The sequence below is a fragment of the Hippopotamus amphibius genome, chromosome 12 (genome assembly GCF_030028045.1).
Source record: "Hippopotamus amphibius kiboko isolate mHipAmp2 chromosome 12, mHipAmp2.hap2, whole genome shotgun sequence".
NCBI lineage: Eukaryota > Metazoa > Chordata > Mammalia > Artiodactyla > Hippopotamidae > Hippopotamus > Hippopotamus amphibius.
In genome coordinates, this window is record NC_080197.1 from 87,938,642 (window position 1) to 87,958,387 (window position 19,746).

The 19,746-nt window shown below is 48.5% G+C and overlaps 2 protein-coding genes across 4 annotated transcripts; both read left to right on the forward strand.

The window, feature by feature from the left end:
* Window positions 1-3: 3 nt before the first annotated feature.
* PRKAG1 (protein kinase AMP-activated non-catalytic subunit gamma 1) lies at window positions 4-13,848 on the forward strand. Of its 3 annotated transcripts, XM_057703200.1 has the most exons (12): window positions 4-154; window positions 4,105-4,153; window positions 10,786-10,895; window positions 11,086-11,167; window positions 11,266-11,324; window positions 11,465-11,510; window positions 11,611-11,665; window positions 11,974-12,100; window positions 12,206-12,371; window positions 12,530-12,567; window positions 12,836-12,982; window positions 13,115-13,848. In XM_057703200.1, exons 1-12 carry the CDS (start codon window positions 146-148, stop codon window positions 13,217-13,219), a joined length of 993 nt encoding a protein of 330 aa, XP_057559183.1. In that variant the 5' UTR covers window positions 4-145; the 3' UTR covers window positions 13,220-13,848. The 3 variants fall into 3 exon arrangements, 2 of the variants coding, with proteins under 2 accessions (XP_057559183.1, XP_057559182.1); XM_057703199.1 differs by lacking the exon at window positions 4-154 and having other exon boundaries at window positions 180-4,153; XR_009048487.1 differs by lacking the exons at window positions 4-154; window positions 12,530-12,567 and having other exon boundaries at window positions 180-4,153.
* Window positions 13,849-16,764: 2,916 nt separating this feature from the next.
* DDN (dendrin) lies at window positions 16,765-19,288 on the forward strand. Its single transcript, XM_057703197.1, has 2 exons — window positions 16,765-16,973; window positions 17,383-19,288. Exons 1-2 carry the CDS (start codon window positions 16,765-16,767, stop codon window positions 19,286-19,288), a joined length of 2,115 nt encoding a protein of 704 aa, XP_057559180.1.
* Window positions 19,289-19,746: the final 458 nt, after the last annotated feature.

Below are 19,746 nucleotides of genomic sequence, written 5' to 3' on the forward strand. Positions count from 1 at the left end.
GCTCCCCGCCTTTCGCCCTTGGCTTGCGTCGGTTCTGACGTAGGCGGAAGTGGCGTCGCGGTACCGGACGTGGGGCGGGGCCTTCTCCGCCCCCGGCCCCGGGCGAGCTTCCTAAAGCTAAGGAAGTCAGCCGGCGTCTCTCGCGATGGAGGCGGTGAGGAGCGCGGGAGGGTGGCGGGGGGAAGATGTGGAGCCTGAGACCCCCGTCAGGGCACAGGGAAGCCGGGGCCGGCGCTGGTGCCCGGTAAACGAGAAGCAGGGTGTCTGTCCTATCCCGTGACCCTGCCCCTCCGCTCCTTCGCTGAGCGCATCTCTTAGGACTGGGCCGCGCCCGTGCCTGTCTTCGGTCCGTGGTAGTTTTAGCCCGAGCGGGCAGTGACTCGTAGCTCCCTCCTTGGTACCCACGCACGCCCTGGCGATGTCAGGCCTCCTTTCCTTTAGCGCCTCAAGCCATCCAGTGGTTTGCCTGCCAGAGAAGGTTGTGAGCCAGCTTTCATGGGTGAAGCAGGGGGTTCCAAGGGAACCCCGCTTCCAGGTAGTACCTGGTCCCCAGTTGTCTGAGTGTGATTCATGCAATCCTTGGCAGGAGGGACGTCTGAAAGACTTTTATACTGCATTGAGGTGTCCAGCGAGGTCACATACCCTTAATAAGACTCAAAAGTGGGGTTTCCCAGAGGAGGAAATCTTTCACTGTGTCCCTGATCTAGTTCAGGGCATGCTCTGCTCTGCGATTCTAAGCAGGTGTGTTGGCATATAGCTCCTTCTTGGCGAGCAGGCATTGACGGATTGTGGCGGGTCCCTGTCATCCTCCCAGACTTGCTGCACGCTGCCTACTACCTGTTTGGACCCATCCTCACTCTCAGGAGCCTTTGTCTAGCACTCTGGAACCCTCCCCATTCACCTCCCTCCATGTATCCTTTGTCAGGCAGAGTAACTCTTCCTATCTTGGTTTTTATCATCTGCTACTGTAGTTGTGTGAGGGCTGCAGGTTCAGCTTTCTCTGGATCAGTTACATGCCCAGGGTAATTCCCTTACTGTACCCTTTCTCTACCTCCAGAGAGGTCACGTCCTTCAGGTTATAAAGAAGAAACCAGATCAGAGTGGTAAAATGATTTGCAACTGGTCATCCAGGCAAGGGAGTAGGTTCTTACAGATTAAGAGAATTTTGAGCAAGAATAAAAGGTCTGATTCCACTAAGTTTAAAATAACATTATTTTTTACTTACTTATAAATATATTATGGTTTACAAAGCATTTTTATATGGATTTTCTAATTTAGCCCTCATACTTTATGTACTGGATTAGGTTCTTGGAATAGAAATTGTTCTAAAAAAAAAAAAAGGGAGTTCCCTGGCAGCCAAGTGGTTAGGACTCAGCCTTTTCACTGCTGGGCCTGGGTTCAATCCCTGGTGGGGGAACTAAGATACCTCAGGCCATGTAGTGCGGCCAATAAATAAAATAAAAAGAAAAGAAAACCCCTGCTTTGAAAATGCTCAGCCTAACTGGACTGGGGGTGAGGGCCAGTCAGTGACAGCTGTTATTTAAGGTAGACTGTAATAAATGCTAGCATCAAGATGCAAAGAAAGGACCGTGGTAGTATAGGGGAGGGAGAAATTACTGTTAGCCCATGAGAGGACAGCGCAGTTTGCGAGAACAGTGTGAGCAAGGGCATAGAAACTGGGCTATGTAGAGATTAATTGGGGGTGAGCCAGTGGCTTGATGTTGCTGGAGCTTTGGATTTTGGTCACAGTTGGAGAAAAGACTGGAAAAGTAGGCTGGGGTCAGGTTGAAGATATTGCATACCACGTTAAGTTTGAACTTTGTTTTGTCATAAAGGGACCCATGGAAGATTTATGAGCAAAGTAGTGAGTGTACTTTAGGAATATTCCTAACAGCTTTCTGTAAATGGATGAAGCGACTTCAGAAAGTAGTGAGTTCTTGGTTGCTGGAGTTGAAAGTCCCTTCCAAACCTGAGATGCTTGGTGAGAGAACTTGGTGACAAACTGAAAGATGAATTGAAGTGGAAATAGACTTCCTCATCTCTAAACTGGCAGGGAGACCAGTTTAGAGAATGCTCCAAAAATGGGATGTAAAAGGCTAATTTAAAGCTGTGAAAGTGGAAAGGAGAAAGATGGATTTAAGACATTTCTAACATAGCAGCTTAGCTGATAAATGTTAAGGACAAGTTTAGGTCATGCCCTGCTCTGTCATTCTAAGCAGACATGTTGGCATGGCTGATTCTTGGAAGAATCAAGACTACAGTTCTAGGCACTGGGGAAGACAGCAATGCAAAAACAAAGGTGGGGACCACAGTAAGAATAATAGGATTGGAGGGACAGATGCTATTCTGTTTTGTGTTGAAGCATTTGAGGAGTCTCTGTGACATCTGTGGTTGTCCAGCAAACAACTGAAAATGTGGATCAGGACTTTGGAAGACATTATAAGTCTCTGTGTCAGATCTCGGGTGTGTCTCTGTAAATAATATTTTGTACTTATGTAGCACAGTAGTCTCAATTCCCTTATGTTATTAAATGTAGAGAGAGTGGACATAATTACCCCACGCCTGTGTGGAGAAACAGGAAGGAAGATAAAGTCATATTCAGTTGTGTCTGACTCTCTTATGTAGGTATCTATGTCTCTGTTTAGCTGTATGTCTCTTTTCTCTCTCTGTAACTTAGTCTTAGGTCTCTCTGTTCACATCAGTGTGTATCATTATCAATTTAAGAGTTAAAAAAACAAAACAGTTGAGAATTATATGCAAACCCCCATGCTAGGTGGTACAAGGGGGAGATACAGAGAAGTATGAGATGGTTCCAGGCTTCCAGAAATTTACGATCTGCTTGGATGGAGGACGAGCGAAGTCACTGTAGCACAGCACAGCGAATCAGTGTCACGTGGGGGGCACAGTGATTTCTGCAGGAGTAGCTGGTCCTGTGTCTTTGTATAGACCCTTGTGAGATGGCTTTACTGCTAAACAGCTCTCTCTCCCACTTATAAGTGGTGAGGCTGTTGTTCCGATAGCTTTGCCAAAATGCTAGGCCATGCTGAATAGTCTTATGCAGCCTAGAGAGAAGAGAGGGAGATTATCCCCCTGCCCCCACCCTGGCCCATCAGAGGAAGGAAGTTTAGGGCTGTCCTGCCAACTTGACCCTGTTTACCAGCCAACCTCCCACGTTCAAGCCAAGACCTTTAACTTCATGTTACTACAGCAGCTGTGGAGGTGAAGTATGACTTTAAGTTAGTTTGGGGATATTACCTACACAGAGCAAATAGAGCCAAAACTGTGGATTCCAGCAGACAAAAATTATCATGATCTCTCCTGGGTTCCTAGATAACAATGACATTTCCAAATGTTCCCACTTGAGGGAGCACAGAGATGGTTCTGAAGGTTTCTCTATTGAAAGCACTTTCTAATCTCAGACTGTCATGAACAAGGAAACTTGGAACACCAGCACCCTCTGGGCTACAGCAGCCTTTGACTCACAAGGGTGCTGAGAGGACTCAGTTCCCTAGTTTCAGAACATTTATCCTTCTCATCTACCCCTCAGTCATTCAAACTTTGACTCTGATAGCCAGCTGCTGGGATCCTCCCCAGATGTGGCCCCCTCTCATGGCAAGGGGTATGTCCGTGACTCAGGTGCCCACAGCTATGCTTAGTGACTGTTTGGGGGAAAGCAGTGTTGTCTCTCTTGCGTCCATATTTTTATAAAATAGGTCTGTGAGAGTCTTGTGGGGCCAACCTTAATCTCATATTTTCTAGTCTCAGCTTTTAAGACCTAATGTTTCGTTAGGCAGGGTAGTAAAGAAGGGCATGAGCTTTGGAACCGCACAGATCTGTATTCAAATCCCCATTCCACCCCTTGCCAGCCATGTGACCTTGGGCAGTTTGCTTAATATTTCTTGAACCTAAGTTTCCTCACCTGTGAAAATAAGGCTAGTAATAGTATTCACCTCAGAGTGATTATAAAGATTAAATGAGATAATATTTCTGAAGGACCTTATAGTAAAGGAAGTCATTAGTTCACCAGCCCTTTCCCTAATGTTGCTAGGCTCAAATGGTTGGAGCCTAAGACAGGCTGAATCGTTGTTTCTCTTGTCTCTCCAGGTGACTTCTTCAGATAGCTACTCAGCTCTGGAAAATGAGCATCCTCTAGGTAAGTTTACTGAAGAAAGGAATCTGGTATGAAAACCATTTTCATACCAGTAGGCCAATCCTAATTTGTCTTCAGCAGTGCTTTCGAATTCCTCCCAGAGTCTTCCCTGGGAAAATTGGAGCTGGGCCAGATAATGTGCCAAACCACATAAATCAGGAACAATGATTTGGCAAGATCACCTAGGAATAAATCTTGGGCAGGGTGAGGATGATTAATATCTTCAGTTATCAAACCACTTGAGAGAAACTTTTTGAGGTACAGGGAAAACTTCCATAGGCAACTCTGGGCTGGCTAGCCATGGTTTGAAAGTCCCTGGTAGGGACTTCCCTGCTTGTCCAGTGGTTAAGACTCTGTGCTGCCACTGCTTGGGGCGCCAGTTTGATCCCTGGTAGGGGGAACTAAGATCCCACATGCCATGCGGCCAAGAAGAAGGAAGGGATGGAGGGAGGGAGGGGAGGAAGGAAAATAAATGCATTAATGCTGCAGGGAAAAAAAAAAAAAAGGCCCTGGTATGTTCTGAGTGGCCCAGAAACAATGCCTCTGGGATTTTATCGTCCAGAGATCTCACTAAAACCACTGAGTATACACATGAAATTATAGAGAGGACTTGAAAACCCTTAGAATTAATCTAGAAATAGAGGCACTAAATCCTAAAATTCAGGGCACAGGAGAAGGCAATTCCAGCACCTGCCCAAATACTTGGTTAGAATGGAATGGTGCAACCGTAGGTCACCTAGGAAGAAGCAAAATTTATAGGCATCTCTGGTAAAGAATTTTGCCCAGGAAGACTCCTAGTCTTCCTAGGACATGTTTATGGCATTAGGAGTACAAACTTTCTCAGAGGCTTGAAATATGGGATGAGATCCTAGGACATATTATTGAAGGTCTGTGAGTTCTCCACAAGAATTTTTAAATGTGCTGTTTTCATGCCGTTGGGATCCAAAAAAGTTAATATAGTCATATTTTTAATTATCTGGATGATTCTTCATAATTGAGTACTGCCCCATGATATCAGTGCCTGCTTTGTGTTTCAGAGTGCATTTGCATTAGCACCAACTGAGGCAGGGGTAAGAAACTCAGAATTGTCTGCATGGATCAAGCAGTGATGTGGGCTGCATATGACTACAATAACCTGTAGATCTCATTACTCCTAAAAGGAGGCAGCAACTATGCAGGCCTGGTCAATTGCTACTATTCAGGAATTCACAACCTACTTTTGTCAGATCTTTTGATTTTGAAAAGAAACTAAGAATTTGGATTTTTATATAAATCTCCAGATTTTTTAAATTGGGCAACTTATTTAAATTATTTTAAAAATCCTGGGAAAACCAAATCAAATATGTTTGTAGGCTTGCTGCCTGGAATGATAGTATTTAACTATCAGCTGTAGCATGTCTTAAACTGGTATCAAAAGATATGTTCTTGGGAGTCTGTGAGTTTTCAAATTTGAAGAACAGCGGTGGCCTTTCAGTTAAAGATGGTGGATTGAATACATGCATCTACTTTCATTCCTTCACAAAAAGCCACTAAAACCACCACGAAGGAGTTTTTTAAAAAAGGGACAAAACCACCAGAATAGGGAGAAGAAGAGAGGAGATAATAGCAATGAATTTTTGGAAGCTGGGAAGCAGACAGAAGTGTGGTAAAGGACTTAGCAGACCTGAGAAAGCTGAATTATAAACCAGCAGTGGGGAAATCCCAGAAGCATTGACAGTCTAAGAAGCAGTAAGATCCCAGGACTCTCTACTCCACTGAGTGCAGCTGGGAAACTCCCATCCCAACTTTGGCAAAGACTGGAGGTACGGAAAGGGGCGCAGGCCCAGTTGAAGGCTGAGGTACTGTGCTGAAAACAGGAGCATGAAGTGAACTATACTGGATGCTAAAATCCCAGTCCTTTTCCCACATTCAGTTTTCAGAGTGCTAATAGTAAAGACTTCAAGCACAAAATCAAATGAATAATCCTTCTTTTCAGAATCCCATTGAGGGGAAAGCCCTAAAAATATAAGTATTGAGAGTTCCCCATGTGAATGGACAGTCAACAAGGCTCATTTATACACAGAGCTTCTAATCAGCTTTAAGGACTCCACTCTTAACATATGGTTTGAATCCTCCTTTAAACCAAGGATTACCAGACATCTAAAGAAAGCCTAATATGAAAAAAGTGATCCAAACTGCCCCCCCCCCAAATGGAAAAAAAAAAAAAAAAAACAGGAAAAAAAGCAATAGAGGGGAAAAGTCAATGCATAGAGAAGAACACTTTAAAAGTTAGGGGGACTTCCCTGGTGGTGCAGTGGTTAAGAATCCACCTGCCAATGCAGGAGACATGGATTGGAGCCCTGGTCCGGGAAGATCCCACATGCCATGGAGCAGCCAAGCCCGTGTGCCACAACTACTGAGCTTTCGCTCTAGAGCCTGCTAGCTGCAGCTGTTGTGCCCATGTGCTGCAACTACTGAAACCCATGCGCCTAGAGACAGTGCTTCGCAACAAGGGAAACCACTGGAATGAGAAGCCTGTGCACCACAAGGAAGAGTAGCCCTTGCTCACAGAAACTAGAGAAAGCCCGTGTGCAGCAATGAAGACCCAACACAGCCAATGAATAAAATAAATAAATAAATACATAAGTTTATGGAAAAAAAAAATCAAAGAAGTGGACTCACAGACATAGAAAACAAACTTATGGTTACCAAAGGGGAAAGGAGGGGGATAAATTAGGAGTATGGGATTAACATATACAAACTACTATATATAAAATAGATAAAACAGCAAGGTCCTACTGTATAGCACAAGGAACTATATTCAGTATCTTGTCATAAACTATAATGGAAAAGAAGAAAATCAAAGAAGAGGAAAACAGGAGGAAAAGATACAGTAGTTAGTACCTCCTTATCCTTGGGGTATACATTCCTAGACTCCCAGTGAATGCCTGAAACCGCAGATACTATCAAACCCTATATATATATTATGTTTTTTCCTATACGTACATACATACGTATGATAAAGTTTAAATTATAAATTAGGCACAGTTAGAAATTAACAGTAACTAATAATAAAATAGAACGATTATAACTATACTAAGGGTTATGTGAATGTGGTTGGTCAGTCAGTCTGTCTGCTCTTCTAAATATCTTGTAAAATTTAATGCCTTTTCCATCAGTTACACTGACCCCGAAATTTTCGTAATTGGAGGTGCAACAGCAAAACTGGCATGAATTCCTTTTTCATTCTTCACAGTTTTACAGATAGAAGATTCATTCTTACCATAGATGTTAGCAACCTCAGCATATGATTTTTTTTCCTTTCCTTTATTAAGTTGAAAACTTTCACCTTTTCACTTATAGCAAGCACTTTAGGGCTTCAATTTTACATATCCGAATTGCCAGCATTACTACTCTTGTGTTTTGTGGCTATTATTAAGTAAAATAAGGGTTACTTGAACACAAGCACTGCGATACAGCAACAGTCAATCTGATAACTGAGAGGGCTACTAAGTGACTAAATGCAGGATACGCAGGACAAAGGGATGACTCATGCCCAGGGCTGGAACTGAGCTGAATGGCAAGGGATTTCATCAAGCTGCTCAGAACGCCACGCAATTTAAAACTCATGAATTGTTTATTTCTGGAATTTTCCACTTAATAGTCAGACTAGGGTTGACCATGGGTAACTGAAACCGTGGAAAGTTAAACCTCAGTTAAGGGGGGAGGGTCCACTGTATTGTAAAAACAACAACAATAACAACAAAAATAAACCTTAAAGGGTCAGTTTTGGAAGTCCAATGTCTAAATAATAGGAGTTACAGAAAGAGAAAAATGACAGCACAGAGGGAAGGAAACAATCAAGGAAGTAATTCAAGAACATTTCCTAGAACTGAAGAACATTAGTTTTCATATTGAAAGGACTCATTGAATATTCAGCACAGTGGGTGAAATTGTCCCACCCAAAGCACAATCATCATGAGATTTCAGAACACTGGGAACAAAGAGAAGATCCTGAGTTTCCAAACAGAAAAAGAAACAAGTCACATACGAAGAATCAGAATTGTCTGTGACTCTGGACTCTAAACAACACCAGAAGCTAGAAGGCAATGAAGCAGTGCCTTCAATATTCTGCAGGAAAATAAATTCCAACCTAGAATTCTATATCCAGCCAAATTATAAATCAAAGATGAGGGTAAAATAAAGATATCTGCAGGCTGCAAGGTCTCAAAAAATTTACCTCCCATGTACCCTTTCTCAGGAAGCTACTGGAAGATGTGCTCCACCAAAACAAAGGAGTAATCAAAAAAGATAAAAAACATGGGATACAGGATACAGCAGTGCCAATAGTGGAGAGACCTGAAAGGGGTGCCTAGGATGGTGATGAAGGAAGATCTCAGTATGACAGCAGTGCACACCAGACAAACCAGCCTAGATCTGAGCAGATCAGAAGACTCCAGAGAGACTTCTTTTGGTAGTTTAAAGTGATAGACTGGACTTCGCTGGTGGCACAGTGGTTAAGAATCTGCCTGCCAATACAGGGGACACGGGTTCGAGCCGTGGTCCGGGAAGATTCCACGTGCCGCGGAACAGCTAAGCCTATGTGCCACAACTACTGAGCCTGTGCTCTAGAGCCTGTGTGCCACAACTACTGAAGCCCACGTGCCTCGCGCCCATGCTCTGCAACAAAAGAAGCCACTACAGTGAGAAGCCCGCGCACCGCAACCAAGATAGCCTCCGCTCGCCACAACTGGAGAAAGCCCAGGCAGCAACGAAGACCCAGTGCAGCCAACAAATAAATAAATAAATAAATTTATTTAAAAAAAAGTGATAGAGCATCTCATGCTTCTGAACTTCTTGAAGGAAGATTTAAACAATTGGCAAAGAGTTTGGGGACTGAATTAGTTATAAGTACTATATATAGAGAACTAAGCAAACAAAAAGGCAAGACAATTATTAACTCCAAGGAAAACAAAGTTGTGAAAGAAAAAAAAATCAGATTTTACTACTTGACTTAGCTCTGAATAATGAATATTATTTGAAATTTAATAATTTAAAATTATTTAAATGCTGATGTAACCAACCTTACCATTTAACTTCTGGGAGAACAGAGTGATGGGAGGTGCATGTTTATAATGGGGTCCTGGTAGGAAAGAGAATTGAAAATTCTCATCTTCCTTTCATGATAATAGTTAGCGCCTAAAAGTGAAAAAAAAAAAAGTAGCAATATAAGTATGTTATTTGTAGACATGGAAATAAGTACCAAAATAATCAGCTAAAAGACGTCTCATCTCTGGGGAGGGGTGGTACAAGGAAGCAGGGACTGCAGTTTTTCTTCACAAAATTTGTAGACTATTTGATTCTTTAAACTGCATACCTGTATAAATTTGGTAAAAAAAACCTAAAAATTAAAAACAAACAACTGGCATAGGTTTTAAAAGCCTGAACTTTGGAACCAGGTAGATCTGTGTTTGAATCTTACTTGTTACTAATGGTATGACCTTGAGCAGGTTTTTTTTTTTTTTTACACTGCTTTCCACCTGTTTTCTCAGCTGAAAAATGAGATTAATATTTATTTGCCTTACAGATTAAATGGTGTAATATTTTTAACTACACATAGCATACTATGTAGACCCACATTTGGGCTATTATTTGGGGGCTTGTTTCTCCAGTTGAGAGCAAGCAATTAAAATCAGAGGAATGGAAAGGTAAACATCGCCAGGGTCTCTCGTTTGTCTAGAGTAGGTAGGATGATTTCTGATTCATAGGGTCATCCCAAGATGGACTCTCAGGTTATTTGGGGCCAGGTTGATTGAGCACTGGGCTTTAACTTAGTGTTGTTCTGAAATGGCCCAGCTTGGACCATGACTTTCTCATCTGTGGGTCTTAGAACAATTTAAGAAGTTTACTTGGGGGCTTCCTAGGGGGTGCAGTGGTTAAGAATCCACCTGCCAAGGCAGGGGACACGGGTCATCCCTGCTCCAGGAAGATCCTACATGCCACGGAGCAACTAAGCCCGTGTGCCACAACTATTGAGCCTGTGCTTTAGAGCCCGTGAGCCACAACTATTGAGCCCATGTGCCACACCTACTGAAGCCCACGCACCTAGAACCCTTGCTCCGCAACAAGAGAAGCCACGGCAATGAGGAGCTGGTGCACCACAACAAAAGAGTAGCCCCCGCTCGCTGCAACTAGAGAAAGCCCGCATGCAGCGATGAAGACCCCACACAGCCAATAAATAAATTAATTTTTTAAAAGAATTTACTTGGATTTTAACAAGCTTAATTATATCTTAATTGAGAAAGGAGAACAAGTAAAAATGTGCCAAATATATGAAAAGAGAAATGAGTTAAAGATGAGAAAAAAAACTTTTACACTAGACTAAGTTAATGAAAATATTATAAACTTTCTCTTTTAGTCAGCCATCTTTTGCCTAAGGAGCCAATAGATACAGTTCTACCTGGGAGTGGGCTTAGATGAAATGGTTTCTAAGGGATTTATCCAGGTTTTGTGGGAACAACAGGAACAAAACAGAATAGGGGACTTATAAAATCATGCTGTAAATATTTGAGCAACTACAACATTTTTATTTTCTGCTTCTTTTAATTGTGAGTTGTTACATGGAAGGAAGCTACTAACTATCTCACCCTATGCAGAGACTCCAGAATCCAACAATAGTGTGTATACTTCCTTCATGAAGTCTCATCGATGCTATGACCTGATTCCCACAAGCTCAAAATTGGTTGTATTTGATACTTCCCTTCAGGTAGGTGAAATCCTCTTTTCCCTTCCCCTCTTCCTTGGAGCCTGTGGTTCAGTGCCTCTCATCCTGCCTCATCCCACGGGTAATACCCTTATCCTTCTATGGGGTTAGGCTCATGTTTTCCCCAGCCCCTGTTCTTTTAAAGTCCTGCCCCTGTGAATTTTCCTTTGTGATTCTTACTCTTTCACTACAGGTGAAGAAAGCTTTCTTTGCTTTGGTGACTAATGGTGTCCGAGCTGCCCCTTTGTGGGATAGTAAGAAGCAAAGTTTTGTGGGTAAGCAGACATGTTTGGAACACACTTTTACTGGCGTCTCGTGCTAGGCAGGGAGAGAAGCTTTGAGCAGTGCTGAGGGCTCTTATCTTGGCCTCTAGGCATGCTGACCATCACTGATTTCATCAATATCCTGCACCGCTACTATAAATCAGCCTTGGTAAGGAGCCTTAGCCCAATGGCCAAAACCACTTTCCCTGTCCAGAGTCCCTCATTCTCATTTCCTTTCTTCCAAGCAAACTACAAGGAGTTAATGAAGCAGGGAGATCAAGTCTCAAGTTCTGTTGCATCTGCTTTCAGGTACAGATCTATGAGCTGGAAGAACACAAGATAGAAACTTGGAGAGGTATGTAGAGAACTAGGGGTGTAAAAGGATAAAGGGATGGAAATTTCCTGGGAAACAGTTTTTCATGGTGGTATTTTGTGAACCTCCCTTTTCCCTTCAGAGGTGTACCTACAGGACTCCTTTAAACCACTTGTCTGCATTTCTCCTAATGCCAGGTGAGTTCCAGCTAACCATTTGTCCAGAAGGGGAAAGAGCCTTGCCTTCAGCATAGCTAAGGTCCTAGATACCCAAAGATCCATGGGCAGAAGAGAGACAAGACACTCCTCCCACGAGCGTGCATGCGCGCGTACACACACACACACACACTCTCTCTCTCTCTCTCTCTCTTTAGATCTAGTATGAACACTGCTTCTCGCCCCCAACCGCCTGTTTTCCCTGTTTATAAACACACTCTAAGGAGCTATTTAACCACCCTCAGGCCCAGCACTGTGAAACTTATCATTATCCCTTTACCTTCCCATAGCTTGTTTGATGCTGTCTCTTCATTAATTCGAAACAAGATCCACAGGCTGCCAGTTATTGACCCAGAATCAGGCAACACCTTGTACATCCTCACCCACAAGCGCATCCTCAAATTCCTCAAGTTGTTTGTAAGTGCTCCTCAGCCCAGTTTTACTTAATATACTGGTTGGAGGGGTATCCAAGGGTGGTTTGAGGGGCTTGAAAAAAAATCAAGATGATGGATATTTCCTCAGATCACTGAGTTCCCCAAGCCAGAGTTCATGTCTAAGTCTCTGGAAGAGCTACAGATTGGCACCTATGCCAACATTGCTATGGTCCGCACTACTACCCCTGTCTACGTGGCTCTGGGCATCTTTGTACAGCATCGAGTCTCAGCCCTGCCAGTGGTGGATGAGAAAGGTGAGAGATTGGGCAAAAGGAGGGGGAGGGCTCCAGGGAAGCCAGGGAGGCTGTGGAAAAATCTGCTGTCCCCTCAACTCAGCCCGGAGGGTGATTCTATAGGCAGGGGGAGCCTTGGATGCCAAATCCTCCTTGCTGAGCTGCCTCTGTCCCCCTAGGGCGTGTGGTGGACATCTACTCCAAGTTTGATGTTATCGTGAGTGATTGTGGGGGTGCTGGGAGGTAGGGAAAGGGGTGGGGTATTGACTGTGGAGAGGGAGAAGAAGAGAGTCTCTTCTGGGACCTAAGGCTTTTAGAAGCTTCCAAGCTTTCAAATCCTGTTTGAAAAGGAATTGAATGAGCTGGGTGTGGCTTGTGGGCATGGCTGACAACTGCCCTAAATCACTCTGGTGAGGTTGGGTGGGCCCAGGGTTTGGGGGCAGGCTCCCTTGCTTCCCTGCATGAATATTCCTCTCTCTCCCCAGAATCTGGCAGCAGAAAAGACCTACAACAACCTAGATGTGTCAGTGACCAAAGCCCTACAACATCGATCACATTACTTTGAGGGAGTCCTCAAGTGTTACCTGCATGAGACTCTGGAAACCATCATCAACAGGCTGGTAGAAGCAGAGGTATGGGGGACAGCAACCCAGAAGGAGCTGGTGGGGAGCAGCTTTGGTTTGGCATGGAGGGTAGGGGCTGAAGGGCTCACCTTAACGGAGGCTAGCACTAAACATCCCTTTCTCCCTTATTGCTCTATGCAGGTTCACCGACTTGTAGTGGTGGATGAGAACGATGTGGTCAAGGGAATTGTATCACTGTCTGACATCTTGCAGGCCCTGGTGCTCACAGGCGGAGAGAAGCCCTGAGCCGGGGGAAGGGGTCATGCAGCACCAGGGGATATGCCCCACTCACTGCCTGCCCAAAGCTCTGGGAACCACAGATGAAACCTTTAGAGAATTGTGACTCTGTTCCCTGCCTGGGAGCCCCCTACCCTTCTACATGGAAGTGAGGGAAGGTGTGGGGGAGGAAGGAGAATGGATTTGTAGCTGTCCTTATCCTCATCCTTGAAGAAAACTTTCAGCCTAGCCCATCCCAGCCCCTGTCCTCTTTAGACATAGCCCCTTTTCTGGGTGAACTATGGGCTCTGTGCTTCTCAGGCAAATTCTGATCTCTAAGAGATCCCCAGACCTCACCCAGCCTTTGCCTCTATCTCTGTCCCTGACTCCACCCTAAGATAATAGGCACAAGAAAACTCTTCATAAAGACATTTTTATTCATCCTGTTTCATGCTGTATGGAGGAGACAGTCCATTCAGTGGCATTTCTTCCCATAATGGGAGCGGGGAGGATCATGGGGAGCAGGGCCTTTGGGTTCCTGTGCTGTATACATATGAAGGGAGATGAGAGTTAGGTGGAGGGGGAGGGCAGAGTGGTTAGCTGAGGTTATTGCTTTTCGTGGCAAAGCTAATTAAAATGACAGGAACCTCTTCATGGTATTTCAGTGTGTGATTTTTTGTAGTTGATAGACACTACTATTCCAGCCTTCCTACTTCGTGTGGCTTCTTCAACTCATCATTAATAACAATAATAATAGCACACACACACTTGTATATAAAACTGTGTGCCATGCACCATTCTTAGTGCTTTACATCTGTTACTTCAGTTAATGCTCAGAACAATGGTAGATACTATTTCAGTTTTCAGATTTCTTTTTTAACTGAGGCACAGAGAGGCCAAGTAACTAGCCTAAGGCCACACAGTTAATAAAAAGTAGAGCTAGGATTTGAGCCGAAATAGTCTTGCTTTAGAGCTCACGCACTTTACCACTACACTAGATTTACTGCCTTTCTAATTCTCTGTTAGTAACTATTCCCCACCGTATTCCCTGCAGTCTCCTTATCACCTCACTTTCTCCTCTGCCTGGAGACCCAAGGAAAATCATGTAACAGACCTTTAGGTAGGCAGTTAGACCTGCCACTATCATCAGCTTCTTACGGAAGGTTGGACTCTGGATTTGCTGAGCTGGCACGGTCTTTGAACTCACAAATCCCTTGCTTGCAAGGTAGATATGAGCTGGAGAGTGGGGGATGGGGAGCAGCAGGATTATGGTCACCCCATCATCAGGCCCTTTCCCTGTGCTGAAACCATGTGGACCAAAACAGCAGTCAGCACCAAGCACCATAAGGACTGCTAGATTGTTGGGTATGAACCAAATTCTGGGTACCGTCTCACCACTGTCTTACAGGTATGATACCATTTCCTATCCAAGATTTGAAGGAATTTCAGAGTAACTCCTCACCCCTACCGACACTGTGCCTAAGAACTCTCATGATCCCAGCCATATCGTACTGGTTCCGCTAAACCAGGCTTCTATGATGGAACACAGGGAAAAGCATTAGGGCACTCATCAGAGCTCAGTGTTCAGTGCCGCATCATGGCTTTGGAGAAGCCCCTGCTTCTGCATTCTCCCCTTCAGAGCTCTCGCAGCACATTCCCAGACTTGAGGGAGGGAGGCTTCCAAGTTATTAGAATTAGGGTATGTTTATGTGTGTGGGGGCGGGTGAATGATGGAAAGAACAGATGTCTCCTTATGTCACATTCCATCATGTCTAGGGAGGAGGCAAAGCCTTTTAAAGCCTTAGGGCTCTGGTGCGACCTGGGTGGAAGGAAGCACCTTCAAGCAGACAGCCATCAGTGCAGCTGGTAGGTGTAACGCAGGGTGGACTGGATGGGACAGGGGATGTTTGGGTTCTCTCTAAAGGGTCCATGTTAGGGAGCAGGAGGCCTGGGTTTTGCTTCTCTGGTTCTCAGTCAGTCAGTCCCTGTCCTAAAACAACCCTCCTTGGCTCATCACCTTAAAAGGAAGGGTCTGTGCCCAAGGGCTGCATATACTTTGGTGGGAAACAAACTGGGATCTGCTTCTCCCGCTCCCCCCCTAAAACCCAACCAGTCAGTCTCAGTCTGAGGTTGGAGCAGAAGGAAAGACAAGGGACAAAATTTGGGAGCCTCATAGCCTTCTATTCTTACCTATTCCTCTCAGGAGAGGCAAATGATCCCTTCTTCAGGAACCATTGCCATACACAATCTCTTCTCCCACCTCCCCGCACCCCTCCTCTCACTGGAGCTGCTGCCATGGTTGCCAGGCATGGTTGCTAAGTCTCTGCATGGAAGGGTTGGCGTGGGCTGTGCTGCCACTAACATTACCATGGTGAATCAGGGGACACCTGGTATAGGCTTGGGGGGAGGGACCATGTAGATGTAAGCAACAACCCCCTGGGACAGAATGAGCCTAAAAGGTGATCATCTTGAGCACCACTTCAGGTGGGGGTTGAGTGAGCTGGGCATTGTGGTAGTGGTGACGGAGTGCTCTACACTGGGTAATAGGCGCCACTTTTATCATTTCAGTTGCTAGGGGATTAGTTTTGCCAAAGGAGCACGCCATTCCTCCTTTATACCCTCTGAAGGGGTGCAAGTGCATAAGTACCCTAGTCTGTCCTCCATAAGGCTGAGCAGAGCTCGGGCCGAGAACCGCATGACCCCCAAATCCAGGCTTCTGGATTGGGGGAGAGAGCCTGCTTCAGGGAGAGGGCTCCATGGGTGCCCAAGGACAAACAGAATGAGAGTGTGGGCAGCTTCGATGGCTAAGACAGACTCTTGTCCTGCTGCACCAGCAGCCCTGGGCAGAACACTGAGAGCGTAAGGAGTTAAGGGTGTGGGGGGTGACCCTTTTTGAGCTTGGAGGCAGCTCTCCCCCAGAGTCGCACAAAGGCTGCGTGAAAGCCAACGCCTCCTCCCTCCACCGCGTGGAAGCTGGTTACTCATCTCCTCTCTGCACCCGAACGCCACTGCCGCTAAAAATAGCCCCCCCAGCCGTGGGCCAGCCCCTCCTGCACCCCAACCCCATGGAAACCAGCAGAGAGTGGCAGGCGGAGACCTTGAGTTCCATTCCCATCACCTCCCTGTCGGAGAAAACAAAATCCGAGGCAGGAAGTCAGGGGCAGAACGCTGCTGGTCAAACAACCTGACAAGCAGGAGAATAAAGGGTTAAAACGGCGGGAAAGCTGAAGAAATGGGGGCGGGGGTGGGGGCACTGTCAGCTTGGCAAAAATAAGAAATCCCCTGCCCACTCGTGCAGGTCCCATCAGGCTTGGGGGACAAGAGCAGTGGGAAGGGGCGCCCAATCCCGGGCCCCAGGGGGCGGTCGTGCACGTGGGGGAGGTAGCAGCGCGGAGCCGTCCGCGCCGTGTCACATGCGCGCGCACACACACAGAGAGGCACACACACGTGTGCCTGGGTATATATAGTCCCCAGTCGCTGGGCCCGCCGCTCTGCAGTGGGCGCCGGCTCCCTGGGCTGGGAGGGGGCTTTTGGGGCGGGTGGGAGGGTGGGGGGCCGGGGTGGGGTGGGGCAGGATGCTGGATGGCCAGCTATTCTCCGAGGGGCCCGATAGCCCCCGGGAGCTCCAGGATGAGGAGCCTGGCAGCTGCCTCTGGGTGCAGAAATCTAAGCTGCTGGTGATCGAAGTGAAGACTATTTCCTGTCATTATAGTCGCCGCGCCCCTCCTCGACAGCTCATGGACTTCCAGGCCAGCCACTGGGCCCGCGGGCCCCAGAGCCGCACGTGAGTGAAGGAGGGGTAAGAGGAAGAGAGTGGTGGGGCAGGGATTGGGGTCCGGACCTCCCCGTGGGCACCAGCCAGGGCTGCTGTTCCCCCTTCTCTTTCCCACGCCTCCCCCCACCCCAACCCGAGGGCTGGGGCTTGACTCATCCCGTTTGTTTGAGGGGGGACAGGAATGGGCGTGAGAAAGGGCAGGTGAGATGGGGCAGACGCTGTTAAAGTGTGCATGGAGAGATGGTGAGGAATCCCGCTTCGACTTCAACCCTAACATATACGCACGTGCACACGCGCACACACTCACACACACCCCTACACACTGCGGCCCCAAGTGGTCTCCAACGCTCCCAGCTCCCCGGACCTCGGCTCCCTTCCCCTACAAACTGCTCACCTGGGTTCCTGCTCATTGTCCCAGGTGTGGGCCGCGCCCGGGATCCCCTGAGCCGCTGCCCCGCCGGCCCTGGGCCTCCAGGGTGCTGCAGGAGGCGACCAACTGGCGGGCGGGGCCCCCGGCCGAGGCCCGAGCCCGGGAGCAAGAGAAAAGGAAAGCGGCATCGCAGGAGCGGGAGGCCAAGGAGACCGAGCGAAAAAGGCGCAAGGCTGGTGGGGCCCGAAGGAGTCCCCCTGGTCGGCCCCGCCCGGAGCCTCGGAACGGCCCTCGGGTGGCCCAGCCTGCAGGGCTCCCAGCTCCCTCACGGCCAGAGCGCCTGGGGTCCACGGGGCGGCCGCCCCGTCCATCCGCGCAGCCGCAGAGCAATCCAGGGGCAGCGTGGGCGGGGCCCTGGGGAGGTCGGCGGCCAGGGCCCCCCAGCTACGAGGCTCACCTGCTGCTGAGAGGCGCTGCCGGGATGGCCCCGCGACGCCGCTGGGACCGGCCGCCACCCTACGTGGCTCCACCTTCTTACGAAGGCCCCCACAGGACCCTGGGGACTAAGCGAGGCTCCGAGCCCTCGCGGGTGCCCGCCTCTTCAACCCCTGCTCCGACCAGGACAGAGGGAGGGTGCACAAAGAAGAGGCTAGATCCTCGGATCTACCGGGACGTCCTAGGGGCCTGGGGTCTCCGTCACGGGCGGGGTCTCTTGGGGGGATCCCCAGGCTGTGGAACAGCCAGGCCAAGGCTGGAGTCCAGTAAAGGGGCCGCGGAGAAAAGCCGCAGGCTGGCTGCTGCTGGCCTGAAGAGTGGTAGCGACGGCCATCCCCAAGCCAAAGCTGCTGGGAGCCCAGGCGCGGAGACCCTTCCTGCGGGGTCTGCAACTGCCACTCCCAGCCCCCCGCGTCCCGCTCCCAGGTCCAGGCCCCATCCCAAGGGCTCCAGGGAAGGGAAAGAAGGTAGAGAACAGAGCTGGCTCCCCAAATGCTGGATTCCCTCCGTTAAAAAGCAGCCGCCCCGACATAGCCAGACCCTCCCCAGACCCTGGGCTCCAGGAGGCACGGGATGGAGAGAGTCCCTGGGTCATAGAGAGGAGGCTGGACCCGAGACCTTGGAGGGTTGGAAGGTGACCCGCCGCCCCCATACCCTGCCCCGAAGTTCCCGTGGCCCGACTCGTGGGGAAGGCGTCTTTGTCATTGACGCCACCTGCGTGGTCATAAGGTCCCAATACGTTCCAACCCCTCGAACCCAGCACGTGCAGCTTTTGCCCGCTGGGGTGCCGCGCCTTGTGGGGAATGCCCCCAGCCATCCGAAGCCCAACAAGGAGGAGGGAGAGGGGGATGGGGTCCTTCCCTCCCCTTGCCAAAAGCTGCTGTTGAGCAGTCGCCCTTCACATCAGCCGGGTGGGGGACGCGGGCTCGAAGCTGAGGGAGGGAAGCCCGCGGACTCCTCATTGGAGGAGCGGGCCTCCCGCATCCTGGGGCTCCCGGTCGGCGAAGTAAACCTGCAGAATCCCCCTGCGCAGCCAGGTAGCCCAGAGCGCTCAGTATCAGGCCCAGCGGCTTCGGGAGGCGCGCGCAGGGCCGAGGGCTCGGAGCAAGTGGCGGCGGTCCCGCGGCGCGCAGGCCGGGGCTGGACGCGGACCCCGGGGCCCTACGCCGGAGCCCTGCGGGAAGCCGTGTCCCGCATCCGCCGCCACACCGCCCCGGACTCCGACTCAGACGAAGCGGCGGAGCTCAGCGTCCATAGCAGCTCTTCGGATGGAAGCGACACAGAAGCCTCGGGCGCCTCCTGGCGGAATGAGCAGACCGGGCCCCCGGAAGGCGGGAAGACAGCCGAGCTGAGCGACAATATCCGAGAGATTCTAGATGTCTTCAGTCGAACTGAGGAGGTCCTCTGCGGGGCGAGGGACACTAAGGAAACCCCACAGGGAAACAGGGAGCCCCAGTGAGAGGCCCTTTATTGTATTTGTGTCCCCTTTCTTCCTCACAGACTTCCTTGTACCCCTTATCTATACCCGTTCCCATGCTCAACATAGAAGGCGCACGGGTGAAAGGCAAGGGAGCATATGTCAATTCATGATTTTTTTTTTTCAGGAGAGGTGAGCGTGCGCAGTAGACTAATGTCTGCTCCATTCAGGGCACTCGGGTAAGGTCTTCAGCCAGAGCTGATGCACTAGGCATGGAGCTGAGCAGAGAGGCCTGGCCAGGATAAGGCAGGAGGGCAGGGATGGGATAGTCACAGGGCAACTTCAGGGCAGGGCCTCTGGGCAGGAGAGGGAAAGTGATGGAGAAGCTTCAGACTGAGGTGACCAGGTGACAGAGAGGCCCTTGGCAGAAGAGGAAGGGCTCTTGGCAGAAGCCACCAGCAAAGCAGGAAGAGGACTTACTTTGGTGTCACAGATCTTGG

Excerpts from the sequence above, each read along its gene's own strand:
- PRKAG1 (XM_057703199.1), top strand. The coding sequence starts at position 4,039 with ATGTTGCTAGGCTCAAATGGTTGGAGCCTAAGACAGGCTGAATCGTTG. Across the intron at positions 4,154-10,785 it reads GGAAAATGAGCATCCTCTAG|AGACTCCAGAATCCAACAAT; the intron begins GTAAGTTTACTG and ends CACCCTATGCAG. Across the intron at positions 10,896-11,085 it reads TATTTGATACTTCCCTTCAG|GTGAAGAAAGCTTTCTTTGC; the intron begins GTAGGTGAAATC and ends CTTTCACTACAG.
- DDN (XM_057703197.1), top strand. The coding sequence starts at position 16,765 with ATGCTGGATGGCCAGCTATTCTCCGAGGGGCCCGATAGCCCCCGGGAG. Across the intron at positions 16,974-17,382 it reads CGCGGGCCCCAGAGCCGCAC|GTGTGGGCCGCGCCCGGGAT; the intron begins GTGAGTGAAGGA and ends TCATTGTCCCAG.